We start from the raw sequence: 21,020 nt of genomic DNA on the forward strand, positions 1-21,020 counted from the left end.
TAATGTTTATGCTAACACTCCACTTTTAATTTTTTTCCTGGGATGGAACCCAGGGCCTGATACAGGCAAGGCGTCACCTCTGAATGACATGCCCCTCACCTCTCCATCTTCTGTTTCCCCCCCTCTTATTTGTTGTGGGGCTACTCATGGCACTGCTGGGGCTGCCAAGGCCATGCCTGGCCGTCCATGGGCACCAGGGAATGCCAGCTTCACGCCTGCAAGGCCCCAGCTGCTCCCCCTTTTCTCTCCTCCTCTGTGCCCGGGCCCGTGCCGCATACCGGAAGTACCTGTCCACCTCCACCAGGTGCCAGGTGTCGAGCAAACGTGACCAGGGGTGCTTCTGTGGGTCAGGACAGCAGAGTTGAAAGAGAAGCAGGTGGTAGGCCGAGCACAGGCTGCATGGAGGACTTTTCAAAGTAAATCGGACCGAGTGGTAAGAGAGGGACAGAGCGAGGAGGGATGGACGGAAGGGGCCTGAGAAAGGACCTTAGGTGGTGAAAAGGGGGCACTGAGTGTGTGACAGGACTGGGGGGCTTCAGGTCCCGCTCAGCAGGTCTTGGAGCCCAGGCAGGTGGGGAGGTGTGGAGGGAAATGTGACCTGGGGACGTGATGAGGTCATCAGAGACAGTTGAAACTGTTGAGGTGTGGACAGGAGGAATCTGGACAAGCCCCAAGCTCCCAGCTTAGGGGTTTCAGTTTTTTCCTGATTTTGGGGCCACTGGGGGCAGTGCTTGGAGACCACTCCTGGAGGCACTCAGGGGATCCAGCCAGGCCTCTTGTGTGAGAAGCTCACTGGGCTCTGTCCAGCGCCTCACATAATGATGGCTGGTCACTTTTAGGAAGTGTAACTTTGGATTACTGATTTTAGTAAGGACCCAATTCTCCTCTGCCTGCTTTTCTCTTTCCTCCTCTTCCTCCTCCTCCTTCATCTTTCTCCTCCTCTTTCTTCTTCCGTTTTCTTTTTTCTTCTCCTTCTCCTCTTCTTCCTTCTTCCTCTTCTCCCTTCTTCTTCCTCCTCTTCCTCCATTTTCTCCTCCTCCTCCTTCTTCCCATTTGGGCCACACTTGGTGATGCTCAGGGGTTACTTCTGGCTCTGCACTCAGGAATTACTCCTGGTGGTGTTCGGGGGCCCATATGGATGCCGGGGAATCGAATCCAGGCCAACCACGTGCAAGGCAAACACCCTACCCACTGTGCTATCACTCTGGCCCTCCTTACTTTTCATCTGAGCGCCACTGGGCTGCTCACATTGTAAGGAAACGGGTCCCAGGGCTGCATGCCGGGTCATGCGTCGTAGCACCCAGGGCTGTTCTGAGGGCTTCTAAGGACTTTGCTTCATCTATTTCGATCGCCCAGGGTGAAATTGGAAGGTGAATGTTGGCCTCAGGGTGACCGTGCGTGAAGTCTGGGTGGTCTGAAAAACCCAGCTGGTCATGAGCTGCCATGTTTCTGCACAAAATTTAAGCTAGTGATGGGAAACTTTCTAAGAACATGAATTCCAGGCCTGGGGAGATAGTACAGTGGACAAGGCGCTGGCCTTGCATGCAGCTGAGCTGAATTTGATCCCTGGTGCCTCATATTTGATTCTCTGAGCCCTGCCAGGAGTAATCCCTGAGCACAGGGCCCTGAGTATATCCGGGTGCCCCCTTCCATCCCCCCGCCCCCCATATACACACAAAGTAGTTTCCTGGGCTCTTCCCTGTTTTATTCTATTCCTGTGAGGTCTGCAGGCTGGGGTGGGTCCCTGCAGAGACTAGGAACCTCCAGCATTGGGAGGCGACCTCTAGTGGATATTCCGTAAACTACAGTCCACTACACGCCACACGACCTCCACTACCCAACAGCCACCATGATCCAGGCTGCTTTCCACATGCTCGGGCCGAGCCTCACGCATGAGTTAACATATTCCTGGACCATGCAGCCGCAAAACAGCCGTGCGACACATCATCATAGAGGGAAATATATATATGTGTATATATACATATATATATATACATACAGACATATATATGCCTCTTGGAGAGCCCCATAAACTACCGAGAGTATCCCGCCTGCACGGCAGAGCCTGGCAAGCTCCCCACGGTGTATTCGATATGCCCCAAACAGAAACAATAGCAGGTCTCATTCCCCTGACTCTGAAAGAGCCTCTAATTGTTGGGAAAGAAGAGTTAGGAGAGGCTGCTAAAATCTCAGGGTTGGGACGAATAGAGACGTTACTGGCGCCCACTCAAGTAAATCAATGAACGACGGGATGACAGTGATACACGTTCTGCCAGCCAGCAGAACCCAGCCTTGCAGCAGTGTGCAGGCCCAGCACTGTGGGGGCTGGCCTCAGCACTTGCTCCTGTCCCTGCTCAGAGAAATGTCTTCCATGGTGGTCAGGAGACAGCACGGGGCTCACACTGAGAGCCTGGCTCCCAGGGCTGTCTCGCTGTGACCCGACACGTTATGTCACCTAGTCTCTTGGTGCTTCTGTTTCCGAATTTGTGTGTTAGATGATACTGCCTTTCGTTGTGGTGGGCTGGATTACTCTCAACTCTGGAAGCCTCTACGATGCCTTGTCCTCTGCCCCACTGTCCAGGGCCTGTTCATTTTGAAAGATGTTTCATGCTCAGCCTGCCCATTTCTCTCAGTGTTTCTCCATGGTGACCCCCAGGAGATTGAGAGGGAGACGCAGGTGAAAATCACAACTGGGGGGGGGGGGCCAAGGCCAGGACTGAGGAGCCTCAGGAAGAAACAATGGGGACAAAAACTGTTCTAAGCTATGTTCATGTACTCACACACACACACACACACACACACACACACACACACACACACACACACACACACACTGGGCATTAATCTATTGACATATATTGCAGTTACTATTTTACTAGTTTACTATGGGCCTTCCTCCTTCGCTTTTATTTACTTTTTTGGGGGGAGGGGCGGTTGTCACATCCTGCAGTGTCAGGGACTATTCCTGGCTTTGTGCTCAGGGATCACTCTTGGCAGGCTCAGGAGACCCTATGGGGTGCTGGGGATTGAACCTGGATCAGCCACATGAGGCACATGCAAAATATTTTAGTTTGTATTATATGGTGTGTGTGTGTGTGGGGGGGGGGTGGGCATGCCTGGTGGTGCTCAGGCATCTCTCCTGGAGAGGCATAGGATATTGTACATGGTGCTAAGGAATGAACCCAGGTTGGCTGTGTGCAAGGTAAGTGTCCTATCAACTGTACTGTCTCTCTGGGTCCCCCAAATAGTTTTAATAAGTGAGGATATATTTAACATAAATTAAACCACTGGTTCTGCTTTTTGTTTTTGCCTCGAGGGGCCCCTGCCCAGCTGTGCCCAGGGACCCCAGCTGGCAGGGCTCGGGAGCCAATGTGCAATGTCAGGGATCACTCGAGTGGGCTGTGTTCCAGGCAAGTGCCTTTACCTGTCCGGTCTTCTGGCTCCCTGCAATTGTTTTGTTTTTTTTTTTTTGCTTTTTGGGTCACACTTGGCAATGCTCAGGGGTTACCTCCTGGCTCTGCACTCAGGAATTACTCCTGGCGGTGCTCAGGGACCATATGGGATGCTGGGAATTGAACCTGGGTTGGCCGCGTGCAAGGCAAACGCCCTATCCGCTGAACTATCGCTCCAGCCCTGAGGCTCCCTGAAATTTTACAAGCTGTTCTTTAGCTTCCAGTCTCCTTGGACAAATCCCTGTCCTGCAGATTTCTATGTCATCTTGTTTGGGTTGATTCCTCTACATGGATTTGAACTGCGTTCTGTTTGCTTCCTGCTGCTTGAGATCCCACAGAATCACACATACCCCTGTTAAAGAGGAGGAACTGCATGTTGATGGGGTAACTTAACTTGTCAGCTTGGTAACCACACCTAGAGGGATGAAAAGTTCAGCCAGTTGAAAGATCTTGGGTATTTTCCTGTCCTGCCCCTAAGATTTAGGGAGGCGGGTTCAAGTCTAAGGACATGGAATTCTGACAAGGGTGAATAGCACACAGGGTGTTTCTCTTGTTTTGGGCCACCCGGTGATGCTCAGGGGTTGCTCCTGGCTCTGCACTCAATGATCATTCCTGGCGGTACTCAGGGGACCCTATGGGATGCTGGGGATTGAACCTGGGTCAGCCACATTCAAGTGCCCTCTCTGCTGCCCTATGGCTCCAGCCTGTTGTCCTTTCCTCCCCCGGTGGAGCCATCCACCACCACAGAGAATGTCAACGAAGACAGGGTTCCTCTGCTGAGGCTGGAAGCCATGGGATGCCAGCCAAGGGGGTGGCAAAGGCCTCGTGGTGGGAGGGCACCCAGTCCTCCACTAGCCCTCCCCACTGGGTATTTAGGTGTCTTGTTCTCAGACTGAACCCCCGGGGCAGCTGCTGCTGGGGCGGATCAGTCATTCTGGCAAGGGAGGGGGTTGGGGAGCCCTCACGCTCCTTACGAGGTCTCCGGGCTGCTGCCATGAGCAGGATGGGGCCTCTGCCTGCCGTGCAGGGGTGTGGTCAGGGTTCTTCTGCACACAAGGGACAGGGAAACATTTACTGTCCCTTGCAGTGGGCTCTGGAGAGCCAGTGGCGAGGCTGTTCATGCCCGTCCGGGAGCCTCAGAAGGCACAGCGGTCTCTGAGGCCGGGGGGCCTACCCAGTGGCGTTCCCGTAGGCAGCGCCGTGTCAAGACTCACTGCAATGGCGGTCTGTCACCAAATAAACATGCTTTTTTTTTTTTTTTTTTTAAAAAACCTTCCTGACACCTGACGACCTTCCACTAATGGACACCCTCAGTGTCCACTGTCAGGGTACCCGGGGCATTAGGTGCCTCAACCCCGGCTCTGCCCTGCCCGGGGCTCATGTCTGCCCTGGCGGGTGTGAAGGGGAAGACAGAGTCCCAGCAGCCAGGGAGCTTCTCTTTATTTCCGGTGTGTTCACTCCCTCCCCGTGGCCGACTGGCCTTCACCACAGGGTGGGTGGGACACCCTCACTGGCCAGAGCGAGGGGTTCCTGGTGGGGCAGTTGGGGTGGAGGCCCCTGGTCCTGCTGCCCATGGATGCACAGAGCAGCAGGCAGGCACGGGGGACGGGGTCCTTCTCTCGCTCCGATCCCATGCCCCGTGCTCCGTCCGTGGGGGGGTCTCCCTGGCCCGGGTGTCAGTTCCGTGGTCTCATCTCTAGATGCACCCAGCGTCAGGCGGCAAACGCCTAGGGCCAGAAGACATACTTGAGTCCTTCGCTACAGGAAAGCAGGGTCCCCTGAGATGGAGCCGCTTCCTCCCGGAGGGCTCTTCAGGGTTCTGGGGGTGGGGGTCAGCTTCGTCCCTCATGCCAGAGCGCAGCCATGGTGGCCACCGGGCGTCAGGGGCCTCGCCATCCAGGCTGGCAGCTCTGGCTTTTGCTTACTTTCTCCCCCGCACACGGATCTCAGCTCTTCTCCAGTTCTCTTCGAGTCAGGCAGGTGACCCAGTCCCAACCGCGACTCTGGGGTTAGTGTCGTGCCTTCCGGTCGGCGGACGCGCCAGTGCCAAGAGGGTGGGCAGGGATGTCGGGGGCCCATGCGCTGGACGGCACGGCAGCACGAGCCTGGCAGGCAGAAGCGAGACGGCAGCAGAGGTGTCAGGAGGCGGAAGGCGTGAGTGTTCCAGTGCAGCCCTCGTGGGGAAGGGGTGCCCTGGCCAGCCTCCCTGTGCGCCCCCACACTGTTACCGAGGGCAGGTGCCGCCTGACCACGTCCCGGAGTAGCGGCCGAGATGTCTCCATCCTTCAGACGCGCCCGTGGCCCAGCCCAGGGCGCAGTGCAGGAAGCTCTGTGGCTCTCCCGGGCCTGCGCAGGGCCGTGTGCTTTGACGTGGGGGCCGGGAGGGACGGCGGGCGGCCCTGGGGAAACGGAGAAAAATGCATGGGAAACATGAGGCTGTTCAAGTCTTCGAGGAAAAGCGGGGGAGACCGTCCCTAGCACCGCCTCTGTGGCGCCCGCATCAGCTCCGCACCCCTGGGGGGAGCCTCGGCAGGTCCGCCCCGGAGTTCTGAGCAGCGTGGGAGCAGCTGTGGCTGGGCCCTCGGCCGGGCGGCGCCCGCACCCCGCTAGGTCTTCTCAGAGTGGGTCCGCTGGTGCCGGATGAGGTGGTAGCCCCGGCTGAAGCTCTTCCCGCAGGTGGGGCAGGTGAAGGGCTTCTCGCCCGTGTGCGTGCGCTCATGGCGCACCAGGTGGTCGCGGCGGCTGAAGCTCTTGCCGCACTCGGAGCAGCGGCAGGGCCGCCCAGTGGCATGGCTGCGCACGTGCTTGGCATAGGCGGAGCTGTGGGTGAAGCAGCGGCCGCACTCGCGGCACATGTGCAGCTCGTCGGGGGCGTGCGTCCTGCGGTGCGCCAGGTAGCGCCGGTGCTCGCTGAAGGCGGCGCCGCACTCGCCGCACAGGTAGGGCCGGCCGCCCAGGTGGATGCGCTGGTGCGTGGTCAGCACCGACTTCTGGCTGAAGTTCTTGCCGCAGATGGAGCAGAAGAAGGGCTTCTCGCCCGTGTGCGTCCGCTGGTGCCGGACCAGGTCCGAGGTCCAGCGGAAGTGCTTGCCGCAGGCCTCGCAGCGGTACGGCTTGTCCACGCCAGGCGTCTTCTCGGCGCGGGGCAGCGCCGCCGTGGCCTCGGGCTCCTCCTGGCCCGGGGGGGCCAGCGCGGCCGCGGCCAGCCTGTGCACCTTCTGGTGGCGGGACAGGTGCGAGCTGCGGGTGTAGCTCTTCCCGCACTGCGGGCACTGGTAGGGCTTCTCGCCCGTGTGCGTCCGCAGGTGCCGCACCAGGTGCGAGTTGCAGGTGAAGCTCTTGCCGCACACGGGGCAGTCGTGGTGGCGCGCCAGCAGCGGCAGGGGTGTCGGCTCGCACAGGCCCAGCAGGCTGTTGGCCTGGGGCAGGCTGGCCGCCACCCTCCTCTCGCCCGGTCTCTCGGGGTCGTCCTCAAAGACGATCTCCCAGTCCGGAGTCTGGTGCACTTCGGGGTTGCCCAGCGCGGGCTGGTGGAGACGCTCGCCACCCGCGGCCGCTCCCTCGGTGCAGTCCTCCTCCTCCTCGCTCCTCTCTCCTGGGGAGAGAGCACAGAGGCAGGGCCCGGGTCGGCATTCTCCAGAACCGACTCGGGCATCTGTGCTTTACCAGGCCGTCAGTAGCGGTTTCTCGGACGCAGAGTCCCAGCCCCACTGTGCTCTCACCTCCCTCCCCAAAGGAAGGACCCCCGATACCATCCCTCTGCCCAGCCCAGCTGTGTGGGGCAGTTCGCCCATGATGCTGCCTTTGGTACTCTGGTCATCAGGGGGCCTGAGGGGCCCCACGAGAGTGAGACCTGCCGATCGTGGTCCCTGGCCCACCAGCCTGCCCCCTGGTCTCACACCACAGTTCCCTACTGATGTGACTTTCACTGGGGCTTCCTCTGGGGTGTCCTGGGGGCCTGAGCGGGTGACTTGGCCTGAGCCACATGACTTCCAGCTGAGAGATACGGCTCTCGAGAGATTCCTGTTACTTCCTAACCGCTGGGGACAGGAAGGAGAAAACCAATGGACAGGGACGCCCTCCCCTGCCACCATCTCATGCTGGTGCCACACCCTTGTGTGGACACACGCTGTCATCACTTCACAAGGGGAGATCTCAGTGAACTGCTTAATAAAGAGCTGAAGCACGGCCGGTTCCTGCCACACGACTGTTGGGCCAGGAAGAAGCGGAGGGCAGGAGGGAAGGACTTGGGGTTCGGGGCACTCCCCAGGAAGGAAGGGCCCGCCAGGGGACTCCCCTCACCCGTGTAGGTGAAACTCAGGATTTCTGGCTCCGGAGGGTCGGGAGTGTCTGGAGGCCCGTGAGCGTCGGGGGTCTCGGGAAGTGCAGGCTCGTCTTCTTGGAGGTGGGGGATCTCCTCCAGCCTGGGGATTGGGAACGCTGCTCGAGAGAAGGGAAACGGGAGGTCAGGCTGGCTGTGGTTTTGTCTGGGAGCTGGAGGGCACGGCTTGTCTTGAGCTGTCAGTCACTGTCAGGGACCGCTGTCCACGGTCCTCTTTCTCCACCGTTACGGATGATTATTTCAACATTACTGCTGCTCTCAGGACTCACACGTTTACTTCAGAGATGCTAGAGTGACAGTATTTTAACTTCATCTTCTGACTGGACGTGCCCAACCCCTCTGAGCATTTCTTTCCCCTTTAACTTGGAAGGACTCATCTTCGTTGTCAAATTTCAGTCTCTCCCACAGGTGACGTGTTAAGACAGAACCCCTGAGAATCACAAGCCCCAAACATTTCCAACAGGAAAGAAAAAAAAAAAAACTCTCTCTAGAAACACTAGAAGTTCCTTACACAGGGAGACCACGATGCCACAGTCTTCTTCCAAGACATACTCTCCGTAGAACTCTGTCTGCGCCGGGTCCAGGTCACTCCACTGGTCCTGGGAGAAGCAGACGGCCACGTCCTTGAAAGTCACCAAGCCCTGAAATGACACAAGGAGACAACCCTGCTGGGCTCGGGAATGCGCTGACTGTGGTCAGGGACGGGGACTTGGGCACGATGCTCAGGGCCATCCCAGCTTCCTCCCAGCCGCGCCTTTCAGCCACCACTTTCCCTCCACACCCGCCTCTGTGCACTCCTTTTTATTTTTGGGGGCCACACCTGGCGATGCTCAGGGGTAAGTTACTACTGGCTCTGCCCTCAGGAATCACTCCTGGCAGTGCTCGGGGAACCCTATGGGATGTTGGGAACGGAACCCGGGCAGGCCACATGCAAGGCCAATGCCCTCCCCGCTGTACTGTGGCTCCAGCCTGTGTCCCCTTATTCTTGAGGATGCTGTTTCATATATAACACAAGTTCTCATCCAGTCCGCGCTCTGATGGGCCTGTGGACCGGTGCTTCTTCCATGTTCCTCTTTCCTACACGTGCTCCTCACCCCTGCCAATCGGTCCACACCCCAGGAAACCTTTCAGTTTGGCTGAAGCTAAGCTGCATCCAGGGAGGCGTTCCCGCATCTCCTCTCGGCTCGCTTGGCCTGGTCCTCCTATGTCCAGGGGAGCACGGACACCCACCCGCTTTCAGAATCTGCAGTACAATCATTCTGGTGGGGACTGAGCTTAAGCTGTGCCGGGTGGGAGGTGGTCCCGTTCTCTGGGCCTTGTGCTCAGCGGTCAGAGGGATGCTGGAGCTGGCAGCTGCCCTCATCTGCTGCTGTCACATGTGCCTGTGGGGACCCGGCCGGAGGCGGGGCTGGCCAGGAGCATGCCTGTGTCCTGTTAGCTAGGGGGTGTGCAGGCTGGTGCTGGCAGTGCCTGGGGGTCTTTCTGGGCGAGGAAGCAGGGGTGCACCTGGGACAGCGCAGTGAGCAGCGCCACCATTTCCGGGTTCCCCGTGTTCTTCTCCTCAGGAGAGTCAGGGGTGTGGGGCACAGGAGCCTCTGAGAAGAGAAGGCAGAGATGAGCAGTGTGCTCTGCGTGCCCGAGAAGGGCAGAGAGCCGGCCCTGCCATCACTGGCAGGAAAGGGGCCAGGAGCAGCGTGGGACCCCCCCCAACTGCCCATTCTGGGGCTCTCTCCCCCCACCCCGGCATGGGACCCCGTCTCTCTGCTCAGGCTCCCCACCGCTCTCCTGCGCGGGCGGCGGCTCCAGGCCCTGGTCCAGGCTGGGCTCCTCTGGGCTCAGAGGCGGGGACCGGGCAGCGAGCTCCGGGGACTCCTCGGCCATGGTCTGCGGAGAGTCCGGCAGCTCCCTCGGGGCCGTGGGCTCTGCTCCTGGAGGCACCGTTTCCTCGGACAGGACTTCCTGGCCGTGAACATGGACAGTCACCTGGGAACAAGTCCAACTTCCCGTCACCATGGCGTCAGGAGGGGTCTGGGCTGTCACCAGGACTCAGCTTTCTAGCGGCAGCTGCCGGGGCCAGGAGGACGGGAGGGAAGGGACAGGTGGGGTCACCCTGACATGATGCCCTAGGCCCCCCTGTGGCTCCCCTTCATCTATCTATGCTCCCCATTTTGCCCCAGAGGAGGGCATCTGTGACAAACTCCCCCAAATGGGAGGGTCTAGATCCAAAGAGAAAAACCAAAGCCACAGGATTCCCAGGGACCCAGAGCTCGAAACACACACACAAACATGCACACACCCACGCATGCACGCACACGTGCGCCCTGCCCAGGGCAGGCTCAGATACAGACACAGGCACAAGCCAAGGCCGGGGCCAAGCGCATGTAAAGGGACTTCGGGGCCCCCTGGACTCCACCCCGCCCCATCCTGCAGCAGAGTCCCCCTCCACGTCACACAGAGCAGGACTCCCCCTCCTCACCCACCGCCTTGGTCTCCTGGGCTGTCTCTGCAAACCCTCCACCAGCGTCACGGCCTCCTCGCCGCTCTCGGGCCGCTGGCCCCGCACCCAGCGCTGCAGGTCCCCGGGCAGGACCGTGAGGAACTGCTCCAGCACCAGCAGCTCCAGGATCTGCTCCTTCGTCCGCCTCTCTGGCCGCAGCCACTGATGGCAGAGTTCTCGGAGCCGAACCAGGGCTTCGCGCGGGCTGGCGGCCTCCTGGTAGCGGAAGCACCGGAAGTTCTGGTGCGAGGTCTCGAGCACCGGGTCGTCCGTGGGCAGGATGGACTCGGGCCGGCAGCTGACGTCCTCCTCCAGCTTCACCGTCAGAATTCCCTCCTCGTCCCAAAGACCCTGCTCGTCCGCCTCCAAGGCTCTGGCCATTTTCTGGCTCTGGGCTGGCTCACACCATCTAGAGCTCACGCCAGCGCCCCGGCTCGGCCGGGCACCTCCAGGAGTCTCTCCCAAGGGACCTGGGGAGCGAGGAGAGACAAACCGTGGTCTGGACAGGAAGGAAGTCGGGTGCTGCAGTTCCGAGCTTGGGCCCCAGCGGGGAACTGGTCTCCGAGCTACGAAGTCGCAGAGCCGACACATCCGTGCCCCGGGAGTCGGGGCTGACCAGGACTGCCCCACGTCCCCAGGGCAGCTCATGGCACACACAGACCACCACTGTTCTTTGTGAGAACCCGGTGCACCAAAAAGGAAATGGCTAGAGAGCAAACTCAGAGACCGCTAAGAAAACGCACCGCTGATCACTCCCTCGGACCACACTCTGAGTGAGAGGCCAGTAGGACTGGAGGCTCTAAGAGAAGCCCACTCAACTGCGCCTCCTTCTGCCATGGGGGATTTGGGAGGCTTGAGGGGAGGAGCAGATGAGGTAACAGCAAGAAGGAAACAGAGCCCCCTCTCCCCCACCTTACTCTTCTAAGATATTTTAAACCAGGCCAGTCTGGAGATTTGTAACCCATGACTGCCCGAGATGGAGACTCCAGTGTGCAGAAATAACCGTGCTGTGTCCCCACCCCCCCCCCCCACCCTCCGCCAGGCCTCTGCCTCCATCAGCCCTGGTTCTAAGTCTCAACTCTGACCCTCTGGATTCCACACCATGAGCCTTGGTTAAACCGAAGCTGCCTCTGTGGCATTCTGCTGCCTGCTCCAGGCTGCACAGGGATCTCAGACCGGCAACTACTAAGGGGGGAGGGGGGCCATCTGGGGAAACATAGTATCACACAGCTTCTGGTTACCCTGGCCTGTTCTCTCTGCAACTGTATCTTTGGGAATGCTACAAACTACACGTTTTTTTCCCAGACCCGTTGCAGGCAGGGCCAGGTCCTTATACTCCATTTACAAGAACGGAGGGGCAGGGGGTCCAATTACCAGCATTACTATGAGGACCAGGGGCAGCACGGCGAGATGCTCAGAGCATGACCCCAACACTGATCATTACATGTCTGTAATTCCAACCACATCACTCAGCACTTAGTCAATTTCATTTTATTGGTGGCGGGGTGGGGCCATACATGACAGTCCTCAGAGGATCGTGCGGGGCTAGGGTTAAAATGCCAGAGCCTTAATCCCTGGACCGTCTCTCTGGCCCAGCACCACTCGGAATTAGGATGTTTGTGAAGTCAGGTCCAAAACTTTCAGCACGGCACATCAAGTTCTTCCCAGTCAGCCCTCGAGAGATTGCTCCATGTCCTGGTCTGGTACCTATTCCCCGCCTCACGCAGCTCCAGTGAGTGCCCAGCAGCACCCCAGAGAGCCTGTTCCTTCGCCCCCGTCTAATCAAGGCCCTTCCTTCCACCCGCCCCCCGTGACTGCTCTCTCTCTCTCTCTCTCTCTCTCTCTCTCTCTCTCACTCACACACACACACACACACACACACACACACACACACACACACACACACACACACACTCACACGCACAAAGCTAGTAACGTCCCTCTAGAAGTGCAGCTTCTCCTTCCTTGTTGCGGTGGCTGGAACCCCACCGGATGAACTGAGCTCAGCCTTGGTCACCCGAGAATCTCAGAGAGGCACCCTCTGCATAGATTGTCCACCAACCTCAGATCCTTACTCTTGCCTTCCTGTGGGAGAACAACATAGACCCCTGAACCACAGGGCTTACGGATGCCGCTCCTCCTCCCCCCCGCCCCCCCCGCAGTGGAAACTCCTGGTAGAACTTCGAGTTGACCCTCTCTCTGCACCTGGGGTTTCTGGGCACAGACCCCCAGCCCCAGCCCAAGCAAGGCTGACTCCTACACGTGAGACGGTGCTGCAACACGTTGTTTGGGAGGGCAGTGTGCAATGCTCCTAGCCTCTCCTTCCTCCCTCTTTTATCTCCTGTCCTCTCCTGCGTGAACACGTCCCTCCCCATCCCAGGCCCCTCCCTGGGTCTTGGCCCCCGAGAGTGGTACCAGGAAACTGTTTTCTCTTTCCCAGGCAATCCTGGGAGTCCATGGCGAACCTCATTGCCCACTCCTGGAATACGGTGCATGCCCAGGCCAGCCCTCTGCTCGGGGCCGTCCATGAGAGCTGCTCCGCTCCACCACAGGGTGGCCTGACGGGGCCTCCCCACAGAAACCAGCCAAGTGGCTGGACACAGAACAGCGGGGAAGGGGCTTTCCCTGCACGAATCCCACCACAGGGTCCCCAGAGCCCAGTCAGGAGTGATCCCTGAGCACTGCAGGATGTGGTGCGTGCGTACGCACACACACACACACACACACACACACACACACACGCACGCACGCACGCAGGCACACACACGCACGCATGCGCGTACTGCCCACTCCTTTTTCAGGAAAACCGGTGCTCAGGGTTCTGCACCTGGCTGTGAAGAAGACCCTCCCTACGCCCTCTAATCCCTCCATCACTCATATTCCCCCAGGGACTAACATCTGCACCTCACAGTGCACGGCTCTGCTGATGGCTGTCGGGCTCTGGGGCATTACTATGCAGCCCCCCACCCGGCTCGGTGCCCACCACGCCACAGGTCTGCAGGACAGACCTGGGCACTTTCCAGAAGAAGAGACACCAGGACCCCTGTGCTGGCTGAGTGAATTAAATGACCTCTCCTGCCCGATTGCTTGGCTGGAGTCAGACAATACTCAGTGGTCCCTGCAACACCCCAAGACAGTGACAGGCCAATCATGGCCCTCTGAGATTTGAAGAGGTTGAATAAGCACAAATCAGACATCAAAAAATTTAATGCAACTACAATAACGATCACGTGTCCAGAGGAAGCTTCTCATTTGGTGCCCCCCCCCCACCACAGCGAGGTGAGAGAAGGCGGCTGGGAAGGGATTAGGGGGACAGAAGTCGCCCCACACCAACGCTACAGAGCACTAAAAACCTCACTGCAGCCACAGCCAACCTGCTTTTATTACTTTTTTGGGGGGGGGGAGGGCGGAGCACACCCGGCAATGCTCAGGGATTCCTCCTGGCTCTGCACTCAGGAATTACTCCTGGTGGTGCTCGGGGGGACCCTATGGGATTCGGGGGTTGAACCCGGGTTGGCTGCGTGCAAAGCGAATGCTCCACCCGCTGTACTATGGCTCTGGCCCTGCCAACCTGCTTTTAAATGCGCTTCTAGAACCAAGACCGAAGACTCTGGGGGCTGGTTTTGTGTCTACTCTCAGCCCAGGAGTGTGAGAGGCATGGGGACCATGGCACCGTGGGATGAAGGCAGAGACTCGGGGGCGGGAGGCCGGGAACTCGCCTAGGGGACAAAGTCAAGACAGACTAGCCCAGTTCCACCCCACGGCCCACAGGAGAGCACGCCCAGGGGTCCTCAAGGAGGCCCGCGCCCCACAGACCAGACCTCTCCTAACTCGCTGGAGCTGCTGAGATCATAGGCCGGTGGGCTCTACTGTCCTGTGCATCTGCCCCTGGTACTAGGCTGGGAGACAGAGGCTGGGCTGGGAGGGGCCAGAGTGAGGGACCAGGCCGGAAGCTCGCTCTTCCCTTCCCTGCTTGTCTGTCTCGGGAGATTCTGGAGGGGCGGGGAAAAGCCAAAACCACACTGCAGAGCATGGGAGGCCGGGCTAGAGTGCAGGGCTGGGTGCAGACAGTGTGGGATGGAGACACGTCAGGGGCAGCGATGCTCCCAGAGCCCTGGAAGCCTCCCCCCTCCCACCCCGGGAAGACCAGGGAGGATGTGGGAAAGCAAAGCCTCTTTCCTTTGCCAAGGTCCAAGGTCCGAGGTGCCCTCCTCGGTACGTACCATGGACCAGAGAACTCAACTCTGATGATAAGAACAGGAAACTGTGAACAACGAAAAGTGATTTGGCCTATTATCTGGAAACACTGCAGCGAGGGTGATCTTGTTGAACCCTAAGGGTTGGCAGCCCTATGCCGTCCACCTGCAAAAGGGATGGCACGCTACTTGCCGCAAATGATTCCCCGTCAGAAGAAAAAAGCATGCCTCTGATGATTCTGGCTGGCCAGTTTCTATTCCTTCCTCTCTCCACCCGTCTCCGGTATCCAAACGCAGCCCAGCGTGACGGGGACCCCTGAGTCTGATCACTTCTGAGGCGACGCAGCCCTGCACCAGTTCCTCGGCTCCAGAAGAGAAACTCCAGCACTCTTTTAAGTTGTGAGCTGCCCTTCCCAGCAAGCACGTCTACGTTCCACACGAATGAGCCCAGCACGATCCTGTTACGGAAAGACGCACTGGTCCATTCTCCCACCCCCGGCGTCCGTGTGCCTTCCTCCGCCACACGGTCGGTCACTCACTGTGGCTTTGGGGCTGATCGGTTCAGATCAGTCTCCCCCCCAGCAGCTGCGGTGCAGCCCTCAGCCACAGTCCCACTCTTCGAATATTACCTGCCTCAGCTTTTAGGGAATGAAGAGTAGTGCAAAGCCTGGGACCGGGGAGATGCGCAATTTATTATGTTCTTCCCTTCCAGCTGCTTTAAGTGCTTCTGAAAAGGCAGGATTTGAATGAGAAACTATCCTTGATTTAATCGGAATTAAATACACAGGAAAAATTCTGCTGCTCACTGTTCTATCACATGCGAAGTGTTAAACCAAAGGAAGAATATTGGTTGGAAAGCACTTACAAATCAAGTCAGGTCCTTGGAACAGAGCTGGGAGGGAACCTTACAGGGAATTGCTCCTGCCAAAAGCCCTTTTAGCAAGGCTTCCACTTCCACCGGCCCTCCCGACCTCCCGGGGCAGGAAAGAGGCCTCTGAGACAAGCCCATACAGTCCACTTAGGAATCCCTCAGAAACTGAGCTCAAGAGCACAAAGAAATGAAGTGCATTCAGTCTGCTGGCCTCCACACACCACAGCTGGCGTCAGACTGTGTTTATGCGCCATTTACTTTGCCACTTTAACTTTCTCCCTTTGTTAGAGCCCATGCACATTTGCATAGCAAAGGAAGGGACAAGTGGCTGAATGTTTATAGTGAAAGGTTTACAGAGAGGTGTAGAGAAGGGGCAGAAATAAAGGCACCTGAGGACAGGTTAAGTCCACAGAGAGGGGTACGTGGAGGCCAGTGGAGGCTGTGGGGCCTGAGACCGGAAGGCAGCAGGGCTCCTGCCTGCGTCCTATGGGGTTCCCCCAGCACTGCTAGGTGTGGGCAGTTGGATGATGTTCCAAGCATCCTAGGCTTAATGGGCTGTCCTTTCTCCTCCACAGAGAGCTTATGTTGAGTCACTCTCTTTACAGTGCTCCCAGGGGCACACTCGATCCTTTTCTCTTTAATCGGTCCTTGTGTTCTTCCCATTAGTCACAAATATCTCCAAATCAGACAGGTAACTTATAAAGGCAAACCTAATGGCTCTGGATTTTGTATATGTACATGAAATATGTGCTTTTCTCTTTCCTTTATACCCTTTTGCATATTTTGATTTTAGAGCAGTATCTTTTTTTTTTTTTTTTTTGCTTTTTGGGTCACACCTGGCTCTGCACTAAGGAATTAACCCTGGTGGTGCTCAGGGGACCATATGGGAATCGAACCTGGGTCAGCAGCGTGCAAGGCAAATGCCCTACCTGCTGTACTATCACTCCAGCCCCAGAGCAGTATCCTTTTTGTATAGACACAGGAAGACAGTTAATGCTATGCTTTTGTAATATGGGAGTGAAGTGACTGAAAAATATTAACTCCTGGCATCCATATTTACTTGAGTTAAGCCTCCATTGCCTCTAGATTGACCTTATTTCCTTACACCCCGAAAAATGGGTCCCACCAAGCCGTGGCTTCAATATTGGACAGCCTATGGACCATAGGAAGCATCCCAGGTTAACAGCATGGTCATGGAACAAACTGTCATGACTGAAAAAGAAGTAACTGAAAAGGGCCCTGCGGGGGTTAGGGAAAGCTAACTTGGCCTGAGGACTGCAGTCTGGGAAATACAGCGAGATGAACCCAGGAAGAGCCACCCTTTACCATGAGTCCAGAGACTTCATTTTAAGCTTAATCTAGGGTATAGTAAGAGTCTATATCTCTTACTGTGTTTATACAACATGACTAGAAATATGAAGTAAATTTAATATGATTCTTTAAATGGATTACCAGTTGAAAAAAAAAAAAAGAGAAAGCAATAGGCCCCTAGAGGGAATTCTGCCCCTGGGTGGATCTCCTACATTTTCCCCTAAAGAGGCACTTTACATATTTATGTTCATTTCAACCACCCCAACGTGTAGGTGCTGTCCCCCAACCCTTCACAGTTTCTCTAATAATCCTGGCTGATTTCAATAGAGTCACCATGGGTTACCAGCCTGTGGACCTGTTCCTTCACCCATCAGGCAGAGGGACAGTTATGGGTCCCAAATATACCAGGGAATCCCAGCCACTGCATGACAGTGACCATACAGGAGCCCTACCCCAACACACCCACACACCCTGCCCTCAGGATGCACTAACCATTAAGGGACTGGTAAAAGGGGAGGATGGAGGGGAGAAGGGAGGGAGGGAGAGAGGAGAGGGGAGTCCACCCCTTGAGGACTCGGGCTGGGAAGGTGCTCCAACACCTTGCTCATTTCACTACTAGTAGCCCAAATTCTTTTGTCATATCTTGAAAGCTTATGATTTGTCTAAAAGGGTCTAGAAACACATGTTGGGATCATTTCTTTGCACTTAGAGCTTTATGGACTCCAGCATCACTGTAAGCCTTTCCATTTTCTCTCTGACTAGTCTCTGTAATTCAAGGGGGTCTCAGCCTAGAGCCTGGAAGGGCAGAGGCAACACTGCTTTCCCTTCTCGACACCCGAGACAGACAGACCCTGTAATGGTTATTAGGATGGAGGCCTAATGTGGCCACAAAGACGCTGAGGAAACACAGGCGTACTAGAGTAGAACAAAGCTGCAGAAGACTCCAGACAACGTGCTCTGTATTTCTGCACGACACTCTTCCCCGAGCTATGGGCACAGGTGTCCGCCCAGGCAGCCCCCTCTGGTCAGTGTTCTGGGACAGCCTTTGAAAACTCATGGCAGTTTTGGCAGGTCCAGCTATAAAGACTGGGCTCTGAGAGGCCCCGGGACACGTGGCTTCTTCCCTGAGCGCCTGGATTGTGATGTACCAGAGCGTGCAGTGGGCCTGGCGACTGGACTATCATGATTACCCGTGATCGCGCTGGTTACTGGCCAGTAGGAAGTGAGGCTACCGGACTAAATGTCGGGCTCAATCTGTGTGCCTCAGTTTATTAATCTGAAGTAAAAAAACGGTGGTCCTCAAGCCCATCACTCGAGAGCCCAAGGAGGGAGGGGGTCAGCGAGGGGGCTCAGCAGACTTGATTGGGTTTGCTTTGGTGCCGGGACCACTCCCGGCAGGCTGTGTTTAAGGCAAGAGTCCATCCTGCCGTGTTATGGCCGGGGCCCTGAACGTGATCTCAAAGTACATTGGCAAGGGTGATACAAGCCGGCGGCAGGCCTAAAAGCATGGTCGAGTCAGAACTCCCATTTCTGTTCTGCAGTTAGTACCATCGGGCTTCTCCCTGCTTGGCACTCCGCACGCGAGGAGACGGAAGATCGGAAACCCGGTCTCCCTGGGAGCGTCAGATTGCGCCAGGAAGCCCCTCTCAAGGTGAGCACTGTTTGCAGTCTCTCTGGGAGCCCGCCCTGAAGAGCAGACGCTCTCCACTTGTTTCACTGGAATAGGTGCTCGCTCCAATGGAAGGTAGTTAACCTGGTGGCGGCACCGAATGCTGATCCCTGGGCACCCAGAGCTCTGGGTGGTTAAACCTGGTGTGCAGGATCCAATGGCTCCCCATTGTCCCCCACCCCAGCTCAGGGCAAAGAAAGCGGAAACAAGCATGTTTCCGGCAGGCTGACTTCACGGCTGAGCTTGGAGACCTCCCAATGCAGCGTCATATCAAGAACCCAGAACAGGGGTGTGAGCCCTTTGCTCTCTTCACCCCAGAACTCCTAGCAGGGGAATTCAGAAACAAGGGGGGCGGGGCAGGGAGCTCACGAACAAGGCGCGAGTTTCACCCCGACACGACACGCCAGGCCTCCAGGCACTGCCCAAATGATCAGCGGCCCCCAGGCCCCCAAGCACTGCTGGGGAGGCCACAGTATTTTCATCTAAGCAGAGCGAAAAGGAAACACCTTTGATGTGGCGGACGACAGTGTGGCGGGGCTGTGGGGGGCAGGGACAGGGCTGTTCTGGACCCTGCGCTACCAGGGCGCAACTCTGGGTCTCAGCGTGTGGCGCGTGTGCTTGCCGCCGAGCTTCCTTAAAGCACACGCTCCACGCGACACTCAGGAATGTGGCTCTGGATGGCTGACTGCCCCCCACGCGTTCACGCCGCTCGCTCCTCCCACGGAAGGCACCTTCTGATCCCCCGAGCACTGCGCATGGTCGGCGAGGGCTGGCCCCGGGCGGCGGCTGTCCAAGTGAGAAACCCAGACTGAGAACAAAGTGCCTGAGAACTTACTAGTGAGAAAAACGCCAGTGTCCCAGCCCCGGCCCAGAACTATCACTGGCAGCTCTGGGGGCGGCAAGGGCCATCTGTCCCACAGGCTACTCAGGGGCTCCGCCTGGGCGGCCAGGTGGAGAACTAAGGAAGCAAGTCTGGGGTTTGGGCCAAGAGTGCCCGAGGTTTACAGAAGGGAGAGTCTATGCCCAGCGCACGCCATGCCAGGGCAACGCTGGACGGTGTGGGGAGTCTGACTTACCTCATGTGCCCAGTCTGGAGTGCCTGGGTCTCACATGGCAGTGACCCTCGCAGCGCCCTTGCAATGACTGTCTACTGCAATACAGCTGAGAAAGAGCAAAGGGGGAGGGCTGGAGGAGAGAGGGGAAAGATGGTCAATCCCGGCTCCCTTCCTCAGAGGCGAAAATCCCCCCTCCCTCCGCCCCTGCCTACCAGCTTGGCTGGAGAGTGGGCGACTGCAGAAAGTGACCCAAGACAGTGGCCACCGCTCTAAATGACCACTGTCACTGCCTTTGCCGGCCTCCCATGTCCTGGATGCATCAAGACTCATGGGCCAGGAGAGGCAGGGAGGGGGCCTTGGAGCTCCATGTGCATTCACTGGGCCTGGGAACGGGCCTGTCACCTGCTTGCCACCTGCAGGGGAATAGCCACAGCTGGAAGCCGGGTCTCTCCTGGAGAGCCTGGGCTGGTGGTGCTCCCCGGGGCCACCTAAGAGAACCGTCACGCCGGGGGGAAAGGAGCCGATGCTATCCGAGAGAACGGAGCATCTCCAGGCAGCTCAACTCACTAGCAAACTTTTGGTCAAACCACATAAAACAAAAACAAAAACAAACCCCAAACCGCAGGGTCTGCAGGTGGCCAGCGGAGTCAGAGTCGGGGGAGAGGCGCGGCTGGCTGTGGGGTGCGGGGGAGGGGGCTTGGGAGGGGAGGCTCTGGGTCGGCCTCCGGGGCCGCCGGGAAGCCACAGGCCGGAGGTGCAACCGTGGGTGTTGGAGAGAGGGTGCTAAGCCGGGGGGTGGTGAGTGTACCTTGAACGTTGGGTGGGGGGAGAGGGAGGCTTGGAGGTGCCAAGGGATGGGCAGGGGGTCTGCAGGGGCCATCGTGAAGCCCTCGGAGAGGGCGGCTGAGACCGGACTGAGGCTCGCAGGGGCCTAGCCCACTCCTCCCTGGGTCCCGGCCGGGGGTAGGGGGCGGGCGGTGGGCTCGGTCGCGACCGAAGGTCCGGGCTGCGCTTCTGCAGGCCTCGGGAGCGGGCGAAGAGTCGAGGCTGCGAAGCGAGCATCCTGCGCGATAGGGGGTCGGGCCCCGGCGCCCCCCCGCCGCCGCCCCTGCCCCCACCGCTCCCGAGCGCTGGGGGCGGGGTCTCCGGTCCCTCCTCCTCGCCCCGCCGCAGCCCCGGCCCGGCCCAGCACTCACGGCTCTGCAGCGCCGGCAGCTCCTCCCCAGCCCCGGCTCGTTCCCCACCCACTCCCGGCCCGCGCCGCCGCGCCGCCGGATCCGAGCCGCGCGGGGCCTGGCGGGGCGGAACACGTGGGGCCCCCGCTCCCGGAAGCGGAAGCGGCGCTCCGCCCCACCCCCGGGCCGCGCCGGGGCCTCTCTAGACCGTAGGAGGGTCGGTCCTCTCTGTCTCTGTGCTCCGGAGGCCCCTGCGCCCTCAGCCTTGACCGCTTCCTGCGAGGAGGTCGAGGAGGTCGGCACCCCTCTGCACCGGAGGGACCTGCAGTTTACATAGAGACCCTCCGCGGGCCCTTTCTTTGCATCTTTTGTTTGTTTGGACTTCGGTGCCGCTGCCTCTGCCTATCTCAGTTTGCTTTACTTTGCATTGTTCACCAAGCTTGGTTAAAAAA

General features: G+C 58.2%; 1 protein-coding gene across 3 annotated transcripts; it reads right to left on the reverse strand.

The window, feature by feature from the left end:
• Window positions 1–4,877: 4,877 nt before the first annotated feature.
• Window positions 4,878–20,714, reverse strand: ZNF202 (zinc finger protein 202). Of its 3 annotated transcripts, XM_055132969.1 has the most exons (9): window positions 20,590–20,714; window positions 19,606–19,806; window positions 19,415–19,523; window positions 10,271–10,761; window positions 9,573–9,777; window positions 9,301–9,389; window positions 8,306–8,435; window positions 7,755–7,892; window positions 4,878–7,047 (listed from the first exon to the last, which is right to left on the reverse strand). In XM_055132969.1, the coding sequence occupies exons 4-9, from the start codon at window positions 10,670–10,672 to the stop codon at window positions 6,059–6,061; spliced, it is 1,953 nt and encodes a 650-aa protein (XP_054988944.1). In that variant the 5' UTR covers window positions 10,673–10,761; window positions 19,415–19,523; window positions 19,606–19,806; window positions 20,590–20,714; the 3' UTR covers window positions 4,878–6,058. The 3 variants fall into 3 exon arrangements, with proteins under 3 accessions (XP_054988944.1, XP_004604821.2, XP_054988945.1); XM_004604764.2 differs by lacking the exon at window positions 19,606–19,806 and having other exon boundaries at window positions 20,590–20,713; XM_055132970.1 differs by lacking the exons at window positions 19,415–19,523; window positions 19,606–19,806; window positions 20,590–20,714 and having other exon boundaries at window positions 9,573–9,858; window positions 10,271–10,403.
• Between the last annotated feature and the right edge of the window lie 306 nt (window positions 20,715–21,020).

The sequence above is a fragment of the Sorex araneus genome, chromosome 3, assembly GCF_027595985.1.
Source record: "Sorex araneus isolate mSorAra2 chromosome 3, mSorAra2.pri, whole genome shotgun sequence".
In the NCBI taxonomy this organism is placed as follows: domain Eukaryota; kingdom Metazoa; phylum Chordata; class Mammalia; order Eulipotyphla; family Soricidae; genus Sorex; species Sorex araneus.